The sequence below is a fragment of the Panthera tigris genome, chromosome X (genome assembly GCF_018350195.1).
Source record: "Panthera tigris isolate Pti1 chromosome X, P.tigris_Pti1_mat1.1, whole genome shotgun sequence".
In the NCBI taxonomy this organism is placed as follows: Eukaryota; Metazoa; Chordata; class Mammalia; order Carnivora; family Felidae; genus Panthera; species Panthera tigris.
The window spans coordinates 87,865,672-87,890,237 of NC_056677.1; the positions used below are offsets into that span (position 1 = coordinate 87,865,672).

The 24,566-nt window shown below is 40.3% G+C and overlaps 1 protein-coding gene across 2 annotated transcripts in view; it reads left to right on the forward strand.

The window, feature by feature from the left end:
- The window catches only part of MID2 (midline 2), a 97,845-nt gene extending 73,717 nt beyond the window's left edge, over window positions 1-24,128 (forward strand). The window contains exons 5-10 of one of the 2 annotated variants that reach the window (XM_042975161.1): window positions 960-1,108; window positions 11,874-12,001; window positions 13,108-13,341; window positions 21,192-21,353; window positions 22,771-22,978; window positions 23,606-24,128. In XM_042975161.1, coding sequence (XP_042831095.1) covers window positions 960-1,108; window positions 11,874-12,001; window positions 13,108-13,341; window positions 21,192-21,353; window positions 22,771-22,978; window positions 23,606-24,008 — 1,284 coding nt within the window. In that variant the 3' untranslated portion in view covers window positions 24,009-24,128. The remainder of the gene's footprint in view (window positions 1-959; window positions 1,109-11,873; window positions 12,002-13,107; window positions 13,342-21,191; window positions 21,354-22,770; window positions 22,979-23,605) is intronic. The other variant, XM_042975162.1, reaches the window with a different exon arrangement.
- The last annotated feature ends 438 nt before the right edge of the window (window positions 24,129-24,566 follow it).

Here is a 24,566-nt window from a genome sequence, read left to right on the forward strand (position 1 = left end):
CATAGACTGTGAGATCATGACCTGAGCTGCAGTCAGATGCTTAACCAACTGAGCCACCCAGGCACCCCATGGAATGGTTTTTGGTATGAGTTGATGAAGACCTAAACCAGGGAAGCACCAGCACAAATGGAAAGGAAGAACATAACAGGCACTACTAGAAAGGAAATGATGAGAATCATTAACTGATTAGCTACAAAGATGAAGGGGAAAGAGAAGACGTTCAGGTTTTTAGCTTGGGAATTGAAGAAGCACAGTCAAGGTCAGGTGTGAGCCTCCGTGCGTCTCTATGGTTTTAGGCTTATTGGTCTGCCGGTCAGTGTAGTGATTATAATAAGTTCATGTTGTGTATACAATGTGAGGAGTTATGAGAGTCTGGAGTGATAATCAATACTTTGTGCCATGCTGGATGGTTGGGTCCAGCTAACACAGGAGTTGAAATTTCTGTGACCCCAGGCCTGTGAACACACAGGTATGCATACAGATACATAGATAAATATATACACAGAAATGTAGCTACTCATAAAGAACAAAGAGTTACTTTTTATTAAACTTGTATGTGAAAAGCTATTGACAATAAAATGTAAACAGTGGTGATCTCTGGGTGCTGGGGTTTCTTTTTATACTTTTATTATTTTCAAAATATTCTATGGTGATATTCTATGCATTGCTTTTATAATCAGAAAAATTAATGTTACCAATAAAAAGGAGGAGGCCAATGATCTACAGTATATGACTGGGTGTATATGCAATGTGGGTAAGTGGGCTGGAGGTGGGAGGAGGGGCTGGCAAGACAGATGTAGAGGGTAGGGTGAGGAGGTGAGTGGTAAGTATGGGGACCTTGGGACATCAATAGGCCTTATTTTTAGAATCACTGCAGCAAATCTCCTTCATGTTGTTTTATAGTTTTTAATTAAGCCCTGGATATTTAATCTCATTTTTCTTTGGCTCATTCCTTGAAGGTAATGAAGCTGAGAAAGTTGGCACAGCAGGTTGCTAATTGCCGCCAGTGTCTTGAACGGTCAACAGTCCTCATCAACCAAGCTGAACATATCCTGAAAGAAAATGACCAGGCACGGTTTCTCCAGTCTGCAAAAAATATCGCTGAGAGGTGAGTTCCGTCTCTTTTTATGCGCCTGCTCTTATGAACAGGGGGCAGCTTGAAGTCCCTTAATTCCGTTCAGGCATGTATGTATGTAGCAGCCACCACCAGATAGGTACGAAGCCTCAGTGGTTCATTGCCCTGTGGATTTCTGGCACCCTTTTCTCTGTGTAGCTCATCTGTTCCTCTAGTGTCCAGCCAGTCATGGCCCCTAGCTGTGCCCTAGCTCTTCGTGGCCCACTCCGTGCTAGAGCTTTCTATGTTGATGTTAGTGTAGGGCCAGAGAAATATTTGGCCACAGAGATAGGTGTGTGCTCTTCCTAAATCTTTGTGCGGTTCTCATTGCTTTCATTTAGTTATCCATCACACAGATCCTTTAGAGCAGTAATTCTTAGGCTTTTATTTTAATCAATGGCTCCTTCGACAGAGTGATGAATGTCATGAGCCCTCTACCTGAGGAAAAAAATGCATAGTAGATATATACACACAGAATCTTGCATACAATTTCAGAAAACTCATGAATACTTAGCAGGCCATCTATACACCATTTGCAAAGAATCTGAAGATGAAAGTGAAACATTGCTCAGTACAATCACCAAGGCTTCGAGGGGCTGCAGGGGCTCATTAGGCAAATCTGACTTCCTCCTATCTCTCTCTCTCATTTACTGGAGACTTTGGCTCTGGGTTCACAGTATTCCTTTCTGTTGCTTCTGCCATTGTTCTGGGTGCCATTGGCAGCATCCACATCTAATGCCAGCTGACATTGGCAGCTGACCACATCTAATACTCTAGCCATCTAATCTCCTGGCTCCTTGCCATCCCATCCTCCAGTGACCCTCACCTCTGCTCCCCTTCATCCACCTACTTCCATGGCTCACATGCTGAACCTCACCATCACTCAGAATAAACTAAAAGATCCCACCTTCTAACTATAACCTCTGTACTTACGGTTGTTTGTTTTTCTTCCAGTACATCCATTCTTCAACTTCATTGGGACCTCTAAGGCCTGACTCCTATCTACCAGCTACCTATTGTCTTCACTTCTTTCTTTGGCCTATTTAGGGTATATGATTTCTCATTTCAGCTATTTACTCTCTTTTCTGTGTACCCAGTTCCCTTGCCCCACTGTCTTTTTATCCCACCAACCTGGTAAGACCCCCAACCATGAAGCAGCCCAGCTCTTCTCACCTTTTCCATGCCTATGTTTGAGTTGCAGAACCCTGGGGGAGAAAACTCAATAATCAAAGAGGTTGGTACTGCTGCATCGCAAATTTATGGCTTCTAATCTCCCCTGGGCCCTCGGTACTGACCTGAAATCCTTCTGTGTTGATTTGGTCAGCTTTCTTTCTGCTTTGTCTCCATAATGGCCATTTCAAATTTTCTGTGTTCAACTCAAAGTTCCGACCCTGCCACCTTCCTGCTCATGCTCAGCAGATGACTTTACATCCTATTTTTATAGAGAGAGCGGTAGGTAAGAAATGACAAATTCCTCAGCTTCTCAAGCCAAGCTGGGGGCATATCTACATCCACATCCATGAGTTCCCCCTCCCTTTTGATTATAATAGAAGACATGTGCTTTGTGCCACATGCTTCCTTTTTACCATAGTTTCAATTTCTACCTTTCTCTAGTTGACTTCACATGGACTTTTAAAAATCCATTCATGTCTCTCCTATCTAAAACATTCCTCTACCTCCTACCTACTCTAGCCGTTGCCATATCTCTCTCTTTCCCTCATGGCAAACTCCTTTTTTAATGTTTATTTTTGAGAGAAAGCGGGAGAGAGAGAGAGAGACAGAGAGAGAGAGAGAGAGAGAGAGAGGGAGAGAGAGAGGGAGGGAGAGAGACATCAGGTACACAAGACAGGGAGGGGCAGAGAGAGGGAAGGACAGAGGATATGAAGTGGGCTCTGCATTGATATCAATGAGCCTGATGTGGGGCTCAAACTCACAAACTGTGAGATCATGACCTGAGCCAAGGTTGGACACTCAACCGACTGAGCCACCCAGGTGCCCCCTTTATGGCAAAATTCTTGAAGGTCTTTCCATTTCCTCACCTCTGATTTATGCTTCTTAAACATTTATTTATGTACTTATTTACTTTTTAATGTTTATTTATTTTTAGGAGAGAGAGAGAGTGTGATCAGGGAAGGGGAAGATAGACAGGGAGACACAGAATCCGAAGCAGGCTCCAGGCTCCGATCTGTCAGCACAGAGCCCAACGCAGGGCTCAAACCCATGAGCCGCGAGATCATGACCTGAGCCAAAGTTGGACGCTTAACCAACTGAGCCATCCAGGCATCCCTCTTCTTAAACATTTAAAAGTTATTTATATTCAAGTAATACTTGCACATAGTTAAAAAGTCAAATATTATTAACATTCATATTGCAAAAAAATAACAATCTTCTCCTCACTCCCAATTTCTGCTCTCCAATAATAACAATATTTAACATTTACTTTGTGTTGGGCATTATTCTAAGGCCTTATAAGTATTAACTCATCTAATCCTTATAAAAACCTCATGAGATAAACACTATTATTATACACATTTTAGGAGTGAGAGAATGAGGCTCAGAGAGGTTATGTGACTTGCCTAAAATCACCCAGCTAGTAAGGGATAGAGGCAGGATTAAAACCCAGGAAGTCTACACTTCTCCAACAAAGGCAAGCAATTTCAACTCTATTAGGTATTTCTTTTTTTTTAAAGTTTATTTATTTTGAGAGAAAGAGAAAGAGAGCAAGCAGGGGAGGAGCAGAGAGTGAGGGAGAAAGAGAATCCCAAGCAGCCTTGGTGCTGCTAGGTCAGAGCTCGATGTGGGGCTCGATCTCATGAATGATGAGATCATGACGTGAGCCAAAATCAAGAGTCAGATGCTTAACCAACTGAGCCACCTAGGCACCCCTCCATTAGGTATTTCTGTTGGCATTACCTTTACATTTCTAAATAGCATCGTTATATTGCTATTTTCTTCAAATTTAGACATTAACAATTGAGTTCTACAAATCTGGAAATTTTTCAGCCATCATTTCTTCAAGTATTTTTTTATGCTGCCTTCTTCTCTTATGCAGATTCCAATTACATGTATATTAGGCTGCTTGAAGTAGTTATCAGCTCACTGATGTGTTGTTCATATTTTAGCCATTTTTTTCTCTGTGTATTTCATTTATTTCTAATGATATGTCTTGGAATTCACTAACCTTTTCTTCTGTAATGCCTAATCTGCCATTTATCTCTCTAGTGTATTTTTCATCTCAGATATTATTGTTTTCATCTGCAGAAGTTCGGTTTGGGTCTTTGTTTATCATCCATATCTCTACTTAACATATTCAGCCTTTCCTCTAGCTTTTGAACATATGGAACAACACTAATTCAAAAAGATATATGCACCCCTATGTTTATTGCATTATTTACAATAGCCAAGCTATAGAAGCAACCTGACTGTCCATTTATAGATGAACGGATGAAGATGTGGTATACACACACACACACACACACACACACACACACACACACACACGATAGAATATTACACAGCCATAGAAAGGATGAGATCTTGCCATTTGTGACAACATGGATGGACCTCGAGGGTTTAATGCTAAGTGAAATAATTCAGACTGAGAAAGACAAATACCATGTGATTTCACTCATATATGGAATCTAAAAAAACAAAACAAATGAATAAACAAACAAAAAGCAGAATGAAACCTATAAATATGGAGAACAAACTGATGGTTGCCAAGGGAAAGTGGGTGGGAGATGGACAAAATGAGTGAGGGGAAATAGGAGATACAGGCTTCCAGTTATGGAATGAATGATTCATAAGAATAAAAGGCACAGTATAGGGCATATAAGTCAAAGATATTGTAATAGGGTTGAATGGTGACAGATGGTAGCGACACTTGTGGTGAGCACAGCATAACGTATAGACTTGTCAAATCACTATGTTGTATACCTCAGACTAATGTAATGTTTTGTATCAGCTGTACTCAAAATCACTAAATCAAAATCATTAAAATCAAAACATGGACAAAACATGGAATACAGTTATCATAACCGTTACAATATCTAGTTCTAACATCTGTGTCAGGTCTAGGTCAGTTTCAATTGATTGCTTTGTCTCCTCATTATGGGTTGTATTTTCTTCCTTCTTTTCCTATCTGATAATTTTTGACTGGATGTCAGACATTATGAATTTTATTAGGTGCCATATATTATACTTCTATAAATATTCTTTTTTAATTTTTAAAAATCTTTTAATGTTTATTTATTTTTGAGAGAGACAGAGACAGAGAGTGAGCAGGGGAGGGGCAGAGACAGGGAGACACAGAATCCGAAGGAGGCTCCAGGCTCTGAAATGTCAGCACAGAGCCCAATGCGGGGCTCAAACCTACGAACTGTGAGATCATGACCTGAGCCAAAGTCGGATGCTTTACCGACCGAGCCACCCAGGCGCCCCTCTATAAATGTTCTTAAGCTTTGTTCTAGGACACAGTTAAGTCACTTGAAAATATCTTGATCCCTTGGGTCTTGCTTTTAAGATTTGTTCATTGGAATCAGAGCAGTGTTTAGTCTAAGGGGAATTTTTCCACACTAGTGAGGCAAGATGTTTCTGAGTACTCTGACGAGTGCACCATGCATCATGAGATTTTCCAGCCTGGCTGTTGGGAACAGACACCATTCCTGGCCTGTTGTAAGCACCAGGGATTGTTCCCTTTCATCTTTTTTTTTTTTTTTTGGTGCTGTTTCCTTGGCCTTGGGCAGTTTCCTCATGTGCATGTGTCAATTAGTATTTTGTTGAATACTTAAAGGGGAACCTTCAGAAGGTCTCCAGAATTCTCTCTGTGCAGTATTTTCCTCTCTGGTACTCTGCCCTTTAAACTCCAGCTAACTTAGTCTCCCGAACTCCCTGTGTTCTTTTTTTTTTTTTTTTAATTTTTTTAACATTTATTTTCAAGAGAGAGAGACAGAGAAAGAGAGAGACAGAGAGGCACACACACAATCCAAAGCAGGCTGTAGGCTCTGAGCTGTCAGCAGAGAGCCCAACACGGGGCTTGAACCAGTGAACCATGAGATCATGACCTAAGCCAAAGTTGGACACTTAACCGGCAGAGCCACACAGGCACCCCTCAGTGTTCTTAACTAGGGATTCCATTAAGCTCTTCTGGATTTCCCCTTCATGTACCATTTTACCCTCTTAATATTGTTGGAACAATTTTTTTCCCATAGTTTTCTAAGAAAGAGTACATGGGATGTAAATTTTTGAGAACTTTTTGTTTCAAAAATATTTAAAATTTATTATCACACTTTATAGGCTGGAAATAAGTTTCCCTTATAATTTTGAAGCCATAGCTCTGTTGTATCCTAATTTCCAGTGTTGGGTTGAGAAGTTCACTGCTATTTTGATTCCTGACCTTTAAATATGATTTATATTTTAAAATCTGAAGCTTTTAAGGTCTTATCTTTAACCCAGTTTTTCTGAAATTTCTCCAGGATATGCCTTGGTGTTGGTCTTTTATCCATCACTTTTGTTGGACATGAAGTACTCTTTCCAATCTGAAGACTAGTGACTTTTCATTCTGGGAGATTTTCTTATATTACTCACTAATAATTTCCTCCCATTTATTTTCTCTCTTCTCTGTTTCTGGGACTCTAATTAGTCAAGTGTTGGACACCCTAGATTTTCTGTTTTAAAATCTTTTCTATTTTTAAAAAATGTTAATTTATTTATTTGAGAGAGAGAGCGAGAGAGAGAGCGAGAGAGAGCACACATGCATAAGTTGGGGAGGGGCAGAGAGAGTGGGAGACACAGAATTTGAAGCAGCCTCCAGGCTCCGGGCTCCAAGCTATCAGCGCAGAGCCTGATGTGGGGCTTGAGTGCATAAACTGTGAGACCTTGACCTGAGCCAAAGTCAGACACTTAACCGACTGTGCCACCCAGGTGCCCCTTTTCTTTACTATTTTTTACAACATTGTCTTCTTGTTCTATTATCTAAGATGTTTCCTTAATTTTTCATCCAATTCTTCTATTAAAATTTTAATTTCAGGGGTGCCTGGGTGGCTCAGTAGGTTAAGCATCCGACTTTGGCTCAGGTCATGATCTTGAGGTTGCTGTTTGAGCCCCACGTTGGGCTCTGTGTAGACAGCTCAGAGCCTGGAGCTTGGTTTGGATTCTGTGTCTCTGTCTCTGCCTTTCCCCTGCTCATGCTTTGTCTCTCTCTCTCTCTCTCTGTCTCTCTCTCTCCCAAAAATAAACATAAAAAAAATAAAATTTTAATTTCAGCCTTCCTATTTTCATTTATAAGTGCTCTTTCTTCATCTTGTTTCCTTTTCTTTTCTTTCTTTTCTTTTTTCTTTTCTTTTTTTTTTTTTTTTTTTTGCATTCTGTCCTTGCTTTGTGTTGCAAGTTTCTTGTTTATCTTCCTGGAGATATGAGTGAACATTTAAAAAGCTTCTTCTAAATTCTGCATTGTTTTGGGTCCTCCAAGTGCCTTTTCTCTATTAGTTTGTTTCACTTTCTGACTTTCCCTAAATGTCTGATAATCTTTTGCCTTCCTGTTTGAATTTAAGCACTAGAAGATGACTAGAAGATCCGAGGGGATGGGAACAGTCTGTTGCTTGGTGAATTTCACTCTAGAATAATAAGGTGGCATGCCAGATTTTGACTGAGGGGACCCAAGTGTTAGGTCTGTAGGTGTTTTGTCTTCAGTGGGTCAGTTTTCCCTGGAAGTAATCCACCAATCTCCTGCTTCTGGTGGGAGATGAGGGAGGGGACTAACTAAGCCTGGCTGCTACCATTCTAGGAGCCAAGCAGGGAAAGGTTGCTAGGGGTTTTAAGACTGCTTTTAGTACAGCGGAAAGTAAACCTCACATTTCCTGCCAGGATGAGGGAGGAGTAGTCTCTGATTCAGTGGATCCAGGGTCTAGCTGCTCTTCATACAAACTTCCAACTGTCTGTGGCACAACATCAGCTTGCTGTTGTTGGCTTCCTGACCCAGCTTTCTCTGGTCTGTTGTTGGGTACCACTCACCCATCCCTTTCTAGCTTCCCAACATTTGTTGACAGTCTTTTACTTGCTGGCATGTCTTTTTCCATTCTCATTGTTTTTGTGGGTTTATGACATTTTATTCTTTGACTGTCATCTCAGTGGTATTTCATGAGAGCCGAGATGAACATAAATTTAAACCACTGTATTTAATCATCCTCGCTCACCCTTCAATTCTCCGAAATATCTTCTGCCATTACCACACTATTGTAAGTGTTCTTTTCCAGGTCACCAAATGAATACCTTGCTGCTAAATATAATAGACATTCCTTTGTCTTCCCATACTGTTTCATCTTACTTAATCACGCAGTAGCACTTGTCCCTACTGACGATTTTTACTTAAATTTCTCTGCCCTTAGCTTCCATAAACACTCCTGGTTTCCTCCCTACCTATGTGGTTTCTTTTGCCTTTGTGAGCAGATCTCCTTTGACCTATTCCTTTAATGCTAGTGTTCTTTATGATTCTTGTTTTAGGCCATTCTCTTCTCTCTTGAGAATTATCTGCCCAGCCTAAATATCTTCATCGATGGTTTCTCATAGGGTCTGAAATTCTTCCTCACCAATAATAATTGTAATATATTAAGGACCAAGATTTCAGTTAAAGTCAAATTTTAGCTGGGAGAGTATTCCTTCTCCCTTACAAATGACACTTATTATATTGTCCTTAATGGAGGTCAGAGCCTTGAGAGACAGGTAACGTTGTTTTGCTTAAAGTATTAAACATAGAAACACAAACAGACACACACTTACATATACCCCAATGCCATTTTTACTCACCCTTCCAGCCACTGTTAATATTTGGGAGTATAGTATCCCAATATTTATCTTTAATATGTATTTCACAAACATAAGGTCATGTTGTATATACTTCATTATACCCTACATTTGAAACTTAACAATATATCATGAACTTGTCCCTGTCATTGGATTGATTTATTTACTTATTTATTTATTTATTCATTTATTTTGAGAGAGAGCATGCAAGTGAGGGAAAGGGCAGAGAGAGAGGGAGAGAGAGAATCCCAAGCAGGCTCTGCACCATCAGCGTGAAGCCCGATGCCAGGCTCAAACTCACGAACTGTGAGATCGTGACCTGAGCCGAAGTCAGATGCTCAACTGAGGCAGCCAGGTGTCCCCTTGTCATTGGATAGTATCATATAACCTGATTTTCAGTGACCTCATAGTATTTCATCTTTTGATGTGTAACACATTACTTAGTTCAGTCCCCATGGTTAGACAATTAGGTTACATATAGTGTATTGCGTGCCCTTAAACAGTTGTATCTTTGCATACACCTCAATTATTTCCTTAGTAAAAACTTTATGAAGTAAAACTGGTGTCAGAGAATATTTGCATTTTAAACTATTTGGGTATTTAATGCTAAATTGATCTTCAAAATTTGTTGTCAATTTCAGTCCTGGTAAAATATGGAGGCATTACCTAATATAGGCATAAAAAGCTCCTATATTGTCATTAGTTATAATCTTAAATGCTATCTCATTTTATCTTACATTTATTTGATTCCTCAAGTAGTTGGGCTTTTAAATATATTTGTTGGCTACTTATTTTCATGTTGTATGAATTGATTTTCTGTTTTATTTGTCTACACTCTTGTCACTACTTTCCTTTCTGATCACCTTAAAATCTGCTCTGCCTCCAATTTTGACCCCTTCCAGTCCATTACTGCAGCCAGAGTACTCTACCTGAAACATACATTTGAGCATCACTCTGCCTAAAAAGGCTTCAGTGGCCCACATTGCTCTCCGGGTAAAGTGTAAAGTTTGTAACATGACCTACAAGGCTCTGCGTGACTTTGCTAATTCTCCAGCCTTCGGGCAAGAGAGAACACACACACACATCCATGTAGTCTTGCTTACCTAACTCCTACTCATCGTGTAGGTCATTGCTTACCATAAACTTCCTCTGGGGAGAGTTCCCTTAGTGCCCAAGTCCTTGTCAGGTGGATCTTGTGTATGTTACACTCCCTTTGTAGCAGCACTTCTATTGCCTATTTAATGTCTTTCTCCTCCATGAACTATGAACTTTGTGAAGGCAAGGACCACAGCTGTGTATCTCCAGTGCCTAACACAGTGCCTGGAACATTAGTTGTGCTCAGTAAGTATTGCATGGATGGATGGATGGATGGAAGAAAGAAGATTGGGGAGGTCAGGAATAAATTTCATGAGCCAATTTTCTACCTTAACTCTTGCCCTAAAGAGGTTGTTTTCTTCTTACTCATCAAATCCTGGAAGAATAGCCTAAAGAGTGAGACTTTAAGATTATATTGAGGAGGGCACCTTTTGGGATGAGCACTGGGTGTTGTATGGAAACCAATTTGACAGTAAATTTCATATATTAAAAAAAAAAAAAGATTATACTGGGTTAGCCTTTCATTTGTTTATGCTGGCCTGCAGTTTATTCCTAAAACATCTATTTCACAAACAACCAAGAGCTATTGTTGGCAGAAGTATAGCAAGGTACACATGCATGAGGATATATATTTGTTTAACTCCTCAACCCCTTACAACTAATTCATCATAAAAGTTTCCTCTCTGGTCTTTTTACATCCAGTGCCTCTTCCCTTCATTCTACCTGCGTATTGTTGCCAAGTTCATGTTTCTTTCCATTGTGTCATTTGCGTGCTCAAGAATCTTCATTGGCTCCAATTCAGAAGGTCTGTCACAGAGCCTCAACATGTATGTTTTGGTCAAAACTCCCCCAAGATAATTCTGATGTGTAATCATGGTTAAGAATTGCTGAAGCACATAAAAATTTACCTTAATTTAAAAAAAACGGTCTAAATTGGTTCAGGGTATAGAGTTTAGAATCTGATGAACATGGATTAAGTTATATTTCTTTTTTCCTGACTTTTCCTGGTTGTGTGACCTTGGGCAAGTTACTTAACCTTTCTATGTGTCATTTCTTACTTAAACTACATGTCCTTTTCATGTACAAAATGGAAATAACATTTACTACACAGGATTATAGTAAGAAGTAAATTAACCAATGTATGTAAAGTACATGCATGGTCTCTTCTACCTACTAAATGCTCAATAAATGTTAGAAGCTGTGTTGCTGTTAGTCATTCCACTATTCGCTCAACAATTATTTATTTGCTATGTGTCCAATACTCTGTTATAAACTGTGGAAGATATAAGAGGTACAAAATACCTGCTCTTGAGATGCATCAAACTAGCTGGGGAGTTAAAGCTAGCATAGCATTATATAATAATAATAAATAATAATAAAATTAAACATAGATGTTATAAAAGATCAAATAATGTACAGTATTTAAGTGAAAGCTGTAATTCAGCCCCAGCATGCTGGCTTGTTGATTAGCATAAAAAAATAAAAAAATAGAGGGGGAGGAAAAAAAAAATCTCTCAAACTGCTCTTACCAAGCCTTCAGAGGTCTAGTTTTGATGCTGCCTGCCAGATGGAAAATGATGCAGAGGGGGAAAAATCCTGTATTTACTTCTCAAAATTAAGACAGGATGGGGGAGTGTGTTTGAGGGGTGAACATATGTGAATAAATATGGTATAACCCTTAATTGGTTCCTGATGATTAAAATGTAAATGGTTCCCACTGGAAAAGCATAGATACGATATTTTTCACTTAATGAATCAAGCCCTACTAGTCCTTTATTTTCTTCTTGTTCAACCAGAAATCAAACATTGGATAAGGGTTGCACACCTATTTTGATGTATATTGATGTACTTTTCTCTTTTCCAGGGTCGCTATGGCAACAGCATCTTCTCAAGTTCTGATTCCAGACATCAATTTTAACGATGCCTTTGAAAACTTTGCTTTAGATTTTTCCAGAGAAAAGAAACTGCTGGAGGGGCTAGATTATTTAACAGGTGTGAAAATACTGTGGTTTCGTTCCTGTTTAAATGCTTTTCTTTTGGTGTTCTCTTACTTTAAGATAATCGGAAAAGAGCAATATTTATAATGACAATGCTTTTATAAACTTTAGGGCAATTCATGTATCTTTTTAGACAGAATAAACTTTAGTTCACGTAACAGAAAAGGAGATGATGTGTGAAATATTTCTGGGGACAGATGGGTATACCATTATACTTAGAGGTAAAGAAAAAACAAGACGTTGCTGATGGATTTCTCCTTACGAGCCTATCAGTAATATATTGTTGCTTGTTATTGAGGGAGTTAGAACTCAAGTGGCAATTATGGAATATTAAAGAATCTCCTGCATAGCAATAGGTACCATTCAAATGGTTTTAAGGAAATTTAGAAACTAGCAGATTAGGAAGAAAAATGTAAGAAATATCTGGCTTGCACACAATTCTAGGAAATGAGGGGTGCATCCAGCCTATGAAAAATGTTGGATACCTTCAGGATTAACGAATGACCATTTCATGAGAAAAATATACACATAAAATAGCCTTGCATTTGTCATTATTTTGGCTAATATATTAAAGTAACTGTCATTTACTGAACATCTCCTTTATGCCAGACACTGTATATTAATTTTATATTATAAATACGTACAACCAATCTATGAGGTAATTATCATCCCTTATTTTACAGATGAAGCAACTAATATTAATTTGCACTTGGCTATACTGCCAACAGTCTATAATAAAACTTATTTGAAAATAAAAAGCAATAGGCCAAAGGTCATGCAGTAAGAAAACCATTTGACCACTTTGCTCTAATATCTACATATGTGTTGGTACAGGCAGAGTAGACATCCGGGCAATCAGTTCAATACCTTAGGCTTATATCTTTGCCTAAAATGTCTCTGTCACTGAAGCAAAAGCGGTTTGGGGAAATTTGAAGTCTTAGCACTTGGCTTCAGGTTGTTCAGGATATGCTATCTAAAGCTTCTTATTAAGACAGCCTCTTCTCTATGAGGTGTAGAGTTGGGCAGCGAGGGTAACAATTGTTAAACTTGTAGAACGGAGAGTGTGCTTTCCTTTACCTTCTTTTCCACCTTTCCTTACAGCCCCAAACCCACCATCTATCCGAGAGGAACTCTGTACTGCCTCCCATGACACCATTACAGTCCACTGGATCTCGGATGATGAGTTCAGCATCAGCTCCTATGAGCTTCAGTACACCATATTCACTGGCCAGGCTAACTTCATCAGTAAGTCATGGTGTAGTTGGGGCCTGTGGCCAGAGATAAGGAAATGTAAGGAAGCAGTAAGCTGCTCAAGATTGGCCGGGGCGCCACGAGGCAAGTGTTTGTAAGACATGTTAGGTTGTTTAGCACAGTGTTTCGTAGACAGTGCAAACTCCCCCAGTGCATTGCAAAGACCTTATTGATGGGTGACAAGCAAGTTGTGTATTTCCTTGCTGGGCAGTCACTGGGGCCACTCCCATTTGTTTATGTAATCCTTAAGCCTTTCCTCAGTTACTCCATGTCACTCCACTCTCCCCGAGTCAGAACACAGCTCAGAATTCATTCCTGGGTAGCTAAACCACCATCATTGCTGATCCTCTGTGTGTGAACATCTCTCTCCTTGACTATTCTTCCACTTCATTATCATGGTAAAATATGCTATGTTCAAAGACTACTACTTCCTTTAACGCACCTATTTGTATCGGCGACTGTAGCGACAAGCCTCCTGCCTCTGTCACTGTACCCCTTGTCCCTTTCCTTCAAGAATTACACCAAATACAAAAATGTGTCAGCAGGCCGCAAGATGAAAGATGGTCAAAAAGCAGTCATTGGGCTCCCATTCTATGGTTTCTCCTCCTGATGAATTGGAGCAAGACGCGGCAGAGTAGAAACCTGACGCATCGATTGCCAGACTGGAGGGGACCAGCTGCAAGTTCCCCTCCATGTGCTGGGGAGAACTGGAAAGCAAAATTAAAACTGGATTCCAGGCTGGAACGGATTCCCACCCTAAGGTTGCATCCACACAGCTGCAAATTAGTATTTCCTTTGACCTCTGTGCTTGTGCTTCTGTGTCTGACTTCACAGGGAGAGGAGTTTTTCCAATGAAACCCTCCCAATAGGTTTCCCTTTTTGGTTGTGTGACAATTCTGGGCCACATGCTGGGGTGGGGAGATGAGAACACATTGGGGGTCAAATTTCTAAAAACACTTGCCTCGTGCAGCTCCAACCTAAGCCACTTGGCCTGGGTAGCTGTATTCCTAGGTATTTTTTCCAGGTGGTGGAGACACAAACTCTAAGGCCTCCCTGACATGCTTTTCTGCACTTGTCTCTGCTGCTCTGGAATGGCTTACAGACAGCAACTGTGCTCCTCCTTCCTGAGATGGGGAGACTGGTGGTCTCCTGGGAGTTGAGAAATAAGTCCAAGAAGTGACAAAGATCCAAAGGCTGTCCTCCCTATTTTCAAAGATATATCGTCCTCCATGAAGAAGAGCTTAACGGACAATTCTTAATAATAATAGGATCATAGCACCTTAGAATTGGAAGGAAACTTAGATGTCATTTAAGCTAATCTTCCATTTTACCAGTCACCCAGTAGATGATTGTCCTGTCTCTACTCGAACATTTCCGGTGATGAGTAGCTCACTTCTAACAAAATAACTCATTCAGTTGTTGTGCAGCTATGAATAATTGTCAGTGCATCCCTAGAAAACCCAACTCTCCCACCTAGTAACTAATAATGACAATGATAATGTGTACATGCATTATGCTTTGTCATTTACAAACACTCCCACTTAGTCCTCATGAGTTCTTCCTTAGCCATATGAAAGAGTTGATATTAATTCTGTTTTGTAGATGAAGAAGCTGAGGTTCAAGATAAATGAGTTGCCCAAGGTCACAGAGCTACAAACTGATGGAGTCAAGATTTGAACCCAAGCCTGTCAGACTTTAATCTTAATGTTTTCTTGAATTAAACCCACAGCTACCAATTTGTCCTAGTCTTGCCCTTTTATGCCTCACTAGTAAACCTAATCCATCTCTCACATGACAGTTCTTCAGATCATTTTACATAGCTCTCATATATGTCCCTTCTAAATTTTCTCTTTTCCAGGCTTAAATATCCTCAGGTCTTTGAATCGCTCCTCATGTGACCTGGTTTCAGACCCTTTACCATCATGGTATCCTTTTTAGGAATACATCCATGTTTGTCAGAGTGTTTTATACAACATGCTGTCAAAAAAGTGAAAACAGTACTCCAGAAGTGGTCTGACCACCACGGAGGATAGCTGGATTATTTGTCTTATACATTAGCTGATGACCCCCACCCCAAACCTTTTTATTCCAGTAGTCACATTGCCTGTGTTGACTCCTGAGCATGTAGTCAGCTGAAATCTCTAGGTATTTCAAAAACTTGTTCCTATATAGTTGATTGTCTAAACTGAAATACAAGACCTTGAGTACATCCCTATTACGTTTTGTCTGGTTAGCTGTGACTCCACATTCAAACCTGCCAAAATCCTTTTATTTTTATTTATTTTTTTTTTAAATTTTTTTTTCAACGTTTTTTATTTATTTTTGGCACAGAGAGAGTCAGAGCATGAACGGGGGAGGGGCAGAGAGAGAGGGAGACACAGAATCGGAAACAGGCTCCAGGCTCTGAGCCATCAGCCCAGAGCCTGACGCGGGGCTCGAACTCACGGACCGCGAGATCGTGACCTGGCTGAAGTCGGACGCTTAGCCGACTGCGCCACCCAGGCGCCCCGCCAAAATCCTTTTAAATCCAGTTTCTGCCTTCCCAGCCTGCCTTCTATGTCTTCTTCCAATCATAAATAGAAAAATGGGATAAGGCAGGGACAAGTGCAGAGCCCTGAGCAAAATTTTGTCTGGCAACGGGCAGATAAGATGAAACAATTTTACTGGGAATACATATTCAGGAAGATTCAAGGTCTCGGTCCTATCTGTTGGTCTGGCCTGCCCCTGTTCTGCTGCTGTTGATTGAACTTGGACTCTGAGAGATGCTTTCCCCTTGAGGTTTTTCCACATTTTCTCTTTTCTTAGACCACTTTATTTACATGTAGTCAACATACAAAAAAGTTGTCCATCAACAGATCAATGGATAAAGAAAATGTGATATATCCATACAATAAAATGTAATTCAGCCTTAAAAAAGAAGGAGATTCTGCCATGTGTGACAACATGCATGAACCCGGAGGGCATTGTGCTAAGTGAAATAAGCCAGACACAGAAGGACAAATACTACATGATACCATTTATATGAGGAATCTTAAAATAGTCCAACTCCACATTTTCTTTAACCAGAAATGTCTTCCTTGTTGGTTAGTATTTTGTCTGGAGAAATAGTCCCCTTATTTTTTTTTCAGCTTTCTCCCTTCATTTCTAACTATCTCCCCACCTCATCTAAGATTTGGGATGGTCACAAGCCAATGATGTTTCAGATGATGCTGTTAGCTGAATTCAAACAGATGTTTAGCTGACTGTATTCCCCATTACTGTATATCTTTTCTCCTTTTCAGTTTCGTGATTTGCATTATGAAAGCACTGGCTATACTCTGTCTGGCCAGGCAGTCTGTAACAAACTGCCACAAAGATAAAACTTCTATTTCCTCTCCTTTTCATTTCCATGCAAATGTTCTCCACTACACATTTACACTTGGCTTCATGGATTTCCATATTGTGGTCTTTCCCTTTGGAACAAGGTGTATATTTCCATTACCATAATTCAGTCATAAACCCTATCTCACCAAGTCTCGGTAATACCCAGAGAATCCTATATTTACCTTTTTAAAATGTAGAACTGGTTTTGAAATTACAGAAAAGTTGTAAGAGTAGCACAAAGAATGCCTGTAAACTCTTTACCCAGATTCATCCACTTGTCAACGTCTACTTGCCAACATGTTATTTCATTTCCTTTATCATTTGCTAGCATTCCCTATCTCTCTCTATTTATTTCTGAACCATTTGAGAGTAAATTGCATACATCATGACCTTTTACCCCTAAATTCTTCAGTGTAGGTTTTGTAAGAATAAGGAAACTCTTACCTAACCACAGTACAGTTATCAACTTTAAGAGATTTGATACAGTACTTTTCCTGATCCACTATTCATATTCCAATTTTGACAGTTGACCCAATAATATCCTTTATAATGTGAAGGACCCAATATTGTCCTTTAGAGTCAAGGATCAGGTATTGCATTTAATGTCATATCTGTAGCCTCCTTTATTTTTTTTAATTTTATTAAAATTTTTTTAAAGTTTATTTTTGAGAGAGAGACAGAACATAATTTGGGGAGGGGCAGAGAGAGAGGGAGACACAGGATCTGAAGCAGGCTCCAGGCTCTGAGCTGTCAGCACGGAGCCTGATGCAGGATTCTAACTCACAAACCATGAGACTATGACCTGAGCCGAAGTCAGACATTTAACTGACTGAGCCACCCAGGCTCCCCTAAATTTTATTTTTAAGTAATCTGTACACCCAACGTGGGGCTCAAACTCACAACCCTGAGACTTAGTCACACACTCCACCATTTGAGCCAGCCAGGCACCCCTCTGTAGCCTCCTTTAATCTGGAACACTTAGTTTGTCAGTCTTTCTCTGTCTTTAACGACATTGACAGATTTTTTTTAAATGTCCTTTTATTTCTTTATTATACTATCCCTTATTTTGGGTTTCTCTGAAGTTTCCTCATGATTTATATTCAGACTATGAATTCATTGCTGGAATACCACATGGGACGGGTGTCCTCCTTAGGACATCACATCTCGAGGCACATCATGTCCACTCGCCCTTCGTTGGTGATGCTAATTTTGTTCAGCAAGTCAAAGGTGTTGCCTGATTTCTTCATCCTGTAGTTACTGCTTTTCCTTTTGCAACTAATGAGCAATCTGTGTGGTGATAACTTTGAATCAAGGAAACTGTCTTGCTTCCTCATCAAACCTATCTCACCCCCACTCCTGTTTTAGCACCAATCAAAACTCCTTGCCTGGTCCAGTCTTTGCTCTGATGATTACAAAATTATAATTTTCCAAAGGAGGATCCCCTCCCAGTTTTACAAGTTGGCCTTCTACATTCTACTGTAAGCCAAAGCCCCACCCTCTGTCTTTTTATCTACTTATCAGTATGGCCTCATGAATTCTCTTTTCAATGGTTTATAATTCTTCACTGCCCTTGCTTATTTGGATGCTCAGGTTGTCCAGGTTTAGCCAGTAAGACTTTGAAGCTTACTCCTGGGTTCTTATATTCTGCCATAATTTTCTTGAATACTTCTTTACTTTCTAGCATAACAAAAGATTCTAAGGTCGTATTCACCTTATCCTGCCCCAGCCTTGAAATCAGCCATTTCTCTAAGGAACCTTGGTTCCTTTTAATTGGAGAATGTTATTATAGAATAAGATCTGGATAATAGAAATACACACATATGCCCATGCACATATGCATGTGCACACACATAATGTACATACGCATGTACTTAACATATGTGCACATATGGATGCCCATATACACGCACATATATAGAAATCATGAGTTCATACCAATGCCTCCAATTCCAGTCCATGTCCACACATTCTTTGTTGCCTTCCCCCATTTGATATTTGTATATTCCTACTTCTACAATGAGAACCTTGGCTCCCAACAACATCAACACATGTACTCATTTGCTTAATCCCATAATAGATCTAACAGTTCCAGAAGTGCTTTGTCCACACCACTACAAAAACAAACAATAGTTCAGGATTTGTTTTCAGTTCTCCTCCTGCCCCCATCCTTTTGGTGTGGTTATTTTTCATTTGAAATGCATTTGGGTTCATTTGCTTCAGTTTGCCTTCAGTTTTGGTCCCTGCTCTTCCCATTCATATTGATTTAATTTTAATTTTCTGAATTTGTGAAACAGCAGTGTGTTTCCAAAAGGGAAACCGATACAAGAAAAAAGTGAATTCAAAGGAGTGTCATTCTCGGGTCACCTGGGTGGCTCAGTCGGTTAAGCATCTGACTTCGGTTCAGGGCATGATCTCACAGTCTCATGTTTCGTGAGTTCAAACCCTGTGTCGGGCTCTGTGCTGACAGCTTGGAGCCTGAAACCTGCTTTGAGTTCTGTGTCTCCCTCTCTTTCTGCCCCTCCCCTGCTTGCACTCTGTCTCTCTCTCTCTCACAAAAATAAACATTAAAAAAAAAAGTGTCATTTTCACCCCTATCTTTTTAATCCCCTGCCCTCCCCCCATCCTTTGTAGCTAGCCAACTACAATATTTTCTGGGTTTTCCTTCCTATTGTTATTGGTGTTTTGTAAACAAGCAGATATATGTATGCTCCCTTATTTGCCCTTCTTCCTTGGAAAAAAAGTGTTGTACTATGCATGCATGCTCTTTTGCAATTTGCTTTTTTCAGTTAACAGTAAACCCTGGAAATCACTCCATATCAGTTAAAAGAGTTCTTCTTCACTCTTTTTTTAAGCTTATTTAATTAATTAATTTATTTATTCATTTAGATCAGGGGAGGGGCAGAGAGAGAGAGGGAGAGAAAGAATCCCAAGCAGGCTCCATGCTGTCATCATGGAGCCCGATGTGAGGCTCGTTCTTACAAACCATGAGATCATGACATGAGCTGAAATTGAGTCGGAAGCTTAACTGACTGAGCCACCCAGGCACCCCACTCTTCAGTGTTTTTTCATAGCTACATAGTACTTAATTGTGGCATTTGTTTTTTGTTTTGTATTGTTAGAAGTATATCTGGAAGACCATTTATTTCCCTTTTTGTATTAAAGTCTAGTGTGCAGTTTATGATTCATATTGTGAATTGGTACATAGCTAACCAGGCCCTCAAACATGATTCCTGGCCCTTATCCTTATTGTCTTTTCCTGAGCATAACTGAGCGTCTTCACCAGTTATTCTTTTTCTAACATATGTGTTTTCCCTCCTTCATGCTTCTTTTTCAGTTTTATTTTAGACTTTTTCAACCATCCACCAAATTAATTATAAAACCCTCATGATCATATCTCTTTCAAACCACTCATGATTACTTTTCATTTTCAACCTCACTAAATCCTTCACTAGGGCTGCATAGAAGTGACTACATTCGCTGTTCATTTTCCTTGCCCATTCCTGTCCATGCTTTGTTAGAATTGTGGTTAAAAAGCAATAAACTGATTGAAAGACAGGTAACAGAAGAGAGAAGCCTAGATAATTCACAAACCAGAACGTCAACCCCTCTTCTACTAACAGTTAGCCAAATACATGTTTTTAATTATGTGCATTTTTCTTGGTTTAAGTCAATGTTTATGGTCTAAAGAGTTTCGAAAGCAGAAACCTAGATCTCTGAGCTTGGGAGGGAAGAAGGTTCCAGGCAACAATGTGTTCCTGGACCACCCAACTTCGAATGAATATTGGAACCAGGAAGGAGCAAAAGATGGGTAGTGCCAAGTGGGGAGATGGCAATTTTGCTTTGGTTATCATGCCATCTCCTTGGCTTCCCTATGATACCTCAGAGTCCGGTTAGATTGGGAAGTGAGGGTGAGGATGGGGAAGGTGAGATGAGCCATAAGCCCTGAAAGCTTCACTACCTTGCAGAGACCAAGGAACATTGCTGTCTACCCCATGAGTTGTGACGTAGCCGAGAGAACACTGGCCTAGGGTTAAAGAAACCAGCGTTACACTCTCAGCACCATCACCATCTTTCTGTGGCCTTGGGCAAGTCACCTTCTCTCAATCTTAGCTTCCCATTTGTAAAAGGACAGAAACATGGCATGTAGGTGTCCTTTTGGCTCTGAGATTCCATGTTCCTGTGCTGTGCACAGGACTGCTCCACCCATATGAGTCTAGACTCAGCTCTCAGGGGATTGGACCTTTGGCGTAAAGATCCAGAGACTCCATAAAAGTGGTGATTCAGTGATTTTTTTTTTGTATAGTGGCCTTTCCTATATTATTGGGCAGAAAATTGAAGCAACCTAAACTTCACTAGTGGTGACATTCAATTGCCTGGCATAAGCCTAGCTCCATGGGAGAAACGAAACAGAAGATATTTATCTCACTCTGTATCCTAGGACTCAAAAGAAAACAAAGTGAAATTGACCTTTCTTTGGTGGTGGGGGGAGGCTTTTGATGAATTTGCAGTGTGCTTCTCATCCTATCTCTACTACCTGCTGGTTAATGTCCTTGTCTTTCCCCACCTTACAGGCCTGTATAATTCAGTGGATAGCTGGATGATTGTGCCCAACATTAAACAGAACCACTACACAGTGCATGGACTTCAGAGCGGGACGCGCTACATCTTCATCGTTAAAGCCATAAACCAAGCAGGCAGCCGGAACAGTGAACCTACCCGACTAAAAACAAATAGTATGTTATGGTGTTCCCAAAAGGAGAGATCCATTTTCCCCTCCGTGCCAGGGAGTACATTTAGCCTGAGTAGGCACCCACAGCAGTGCGAGAGAGCAGAGGCACTGGGTAGAGGAGTTTACCATTTTAGTTGATGCTTTGGGCACGGGCTCCATTGGTGCCCCTGGGGGATACTTGAGTACAAAGATATACACAAAGTATATGTAGTAGTAGCTGGTGTTTGGGGAGGATGTTAGTCAAGACTTTTTCTCTGCACCCCATCCCATGCGTGGGGAACAGTTGTGTCAAACGGTACTAATTTGCAATGATCTGGTAGAACCCTTCTGCAGAGAAGCCATACCTCTTAGGAATGCTTCTGGATGCAGGTGACTGAAAATCCAACTAACTTAGCTTAACACATAGTATTTTTTTTCTCTTTCTCACATAGCAAGAAGTTGGAACGTAGGCAGTTCAGGACTAGTGTGGCAGCTCGTTCTGTGATGTCGTGAAAGATCCAAACTCCTCCCTTTGTGTACTGGCTTATTGTCACATGATCACAGTATGGCCATTTCAGCCTCCAGATGTCTTATTTCCTTTTAAGAGAGGAAGAGGGGGAAGGGGTTGGTACACATGATGGCTATCCCTTTTACTGGGAAAACGGGCACATTGCAGAAGTGTCTCCAAGCTTGTCTGACTTCTGTTTCCCTCTGCTTCCACCTTGTTAGCCACCCCTAGCAGCAAGAGAGGCTAGGAGCTTGAATATTTAGCTTTTTTGGCCTCTATAGTGAAAGTGGGTCACAGAGAAAAAGTAGGGAATGGGTGTTGTGTTCGCCAGCAGTGTCAGCCGCAGACCCATGTTGTATAATACAGCTCTTGCCATATCCAGCAATTGGCTCCTAGTAACTTGTTTTGTCATATGGTTATAAGGAATCCTCTGTTGCGAGTGATCCTACATGACAAATGTTTTCTCTGATTGTTGATGATGATGCAACACTCTGACAAAGTTACCTAATCATATGTTATTTACATCCCAATTGTAAGAGGGTAAAAAGATTGTCATTACTGAGTTGTTTTTGTTTTTTTGTTCTGCCAGCAGCCACCTCATCAGTTCCCCTCACTTTGCCTCACCTCAAATGCTCCTTCCCCTAAAACCCACTCAAATCCCAAATCACCCACTGAAATAAAGCAGAGTAAAAAACACATTTGAGAACATGAGACCCTTTTAATTTGATAACATACGAAGTGGGGGGCAGCTTATTCTTATTTTATTGAAAAGGGTGGCTTCAGGCCTACTTCCTTAATATAATCCAAATAGCACCAACTTGCACTGGCCCACGAATGGGCATGATATCAAGAATCTCCTGGTAGTGATAGCCCTGAAGGACGAAGATGGAATTCTTAAGTATTTTCTTATGCATTTTTTTTCTACTTTTTTCAGGCCAACCCTTTAAACTAGATCCCAAAATGACTCACAAGAAGTTGAAGATCTCCAATGATGGATTGCAGATGGAGAAGGATGAAAGCTCTCTGAAGAAGAGCCATACCCCAGAGAGGTTTAGTGGCACAGGGTGCTATGGGGCAGCAGGAAATATATTCATTGACAGTGGCTGCCACTACTGGGAGGTGGTCATGGGTTCCTCAACATGGTGAGTGGATCCCACTTGTAGTTTTTTTCTTCTCCTTTCTCCTGCTGTCAGGTTCCTAGGAGATTCAGTTCCACAGCACAAACGTAGTACCAGTATGTCAAGGTTAAAAAGCATGTGATGAAAACCACTCCTAGAAAAATTGGCCAGCTTTAAACAAAAAAATCATGGGAAATATACTGGGATCACAGTTGGAAATTACTACAGCATTCTAATTGCTGACTTTGTAAAGCTCTAGTGCTATCAACATTATGGATCTAAATGTAAACTATTTAGTAAAGGAAGAAGTTAAGGATACCTGCTTCTATGGGATATTCTTATATATCCCATATGGTGTCTAGCATAACTCAGATCATTTAAAAAAATTTTTTTAGTGTTTATTTATTTTTGAGAGAGAGAGAGACAGAGCGTGAGCAGGGGAGGAGCAGAGAGAGAGGGAGACACAGAATCCAAAGCAGGGTCCAGGCCCTGAGCTGCCACCACAGAGCCCGACGCAGGGCTCGAACCCACAAACTGTGAGATCATGACCTGAGCCAAAGTCGGACGCTTAACCGACTGAGCCACCCAGGCGCCCCTAACTCAGATCAAATAATGAATGTTTATTTCTTTCTCCTTTCCACTGTCTCACAGGTATGCAATTGGCATTGCCTACAAATCTGCTCCCAAGAATGAATGGATTGGCAAGAATGCCTCCTCATGGGTCTTCTCTCGATGCAATAGCAACTTTGTAGTGAGACATAACAACAAAGAAATGCTGGTGGATGTGCCCCCACAGTTGAAGCGTCTGGGTGTCCTTCTGGATTATGACAACAACATGCTGTCTTTCTATGACCCAGCTAACTCTCTCCATCTTCATACTTTTGATGTGACCTTCATTCTTCCAGTTTGTCCAACATTTACAATCTGGAACAAATCCCTAATGATCTTGTCTGGCTTGCCTGCCCCAGATTTTATTGATTACCCTGAGCGGCAGGAATGCAACTGTAGGCCTCAAGAATCCCCTTATGTTTCTGGGATGAAAGCTTGCCATTAAGTTTCAGGAGAGCATAGAATTCACTGGGTCTACAGTTCAGCAGTTCTTCCCCTCCTAAACCTCAGTTAGTGTCCAATATACAAGATAAAAAATAAAGTTCATCTGAAGCATCCAAAATAACTAGGTATTATAGATTTAATTTTTCTGCACTAAAGCTTGTATCTGAATTAATGTATTGAGTTTCTCTGAGCAAATTTTCCAAGTAGTCTGGGGTCAAGCCATTGGAGGAGAAATCTAGAGAATACTTCTCATCAGTGGAGAATTCAAAATTCCTGGTGATTTAGGAGTGTAAATGATACTGGAAGGAATTAGGATAATTCTAAGTAAATAATGTAGAAAGATGCTCTGAACGAGGGGCTAGCCAGCAGGAAAGGCGTGTGTAGGGTGTCAGCCTCTCTAGTACTGGTCAATTTGGCCAAGTAGAATTTTGAAGGATCGGCTGATCACATATGTAGTTTTTGATAAAAACCTACCATCAAGGATTTATTGTAAAGTAAAAACACAAATGTGTATATATAATATACATAAAATGAATAAATATGTATTATATATTCATTT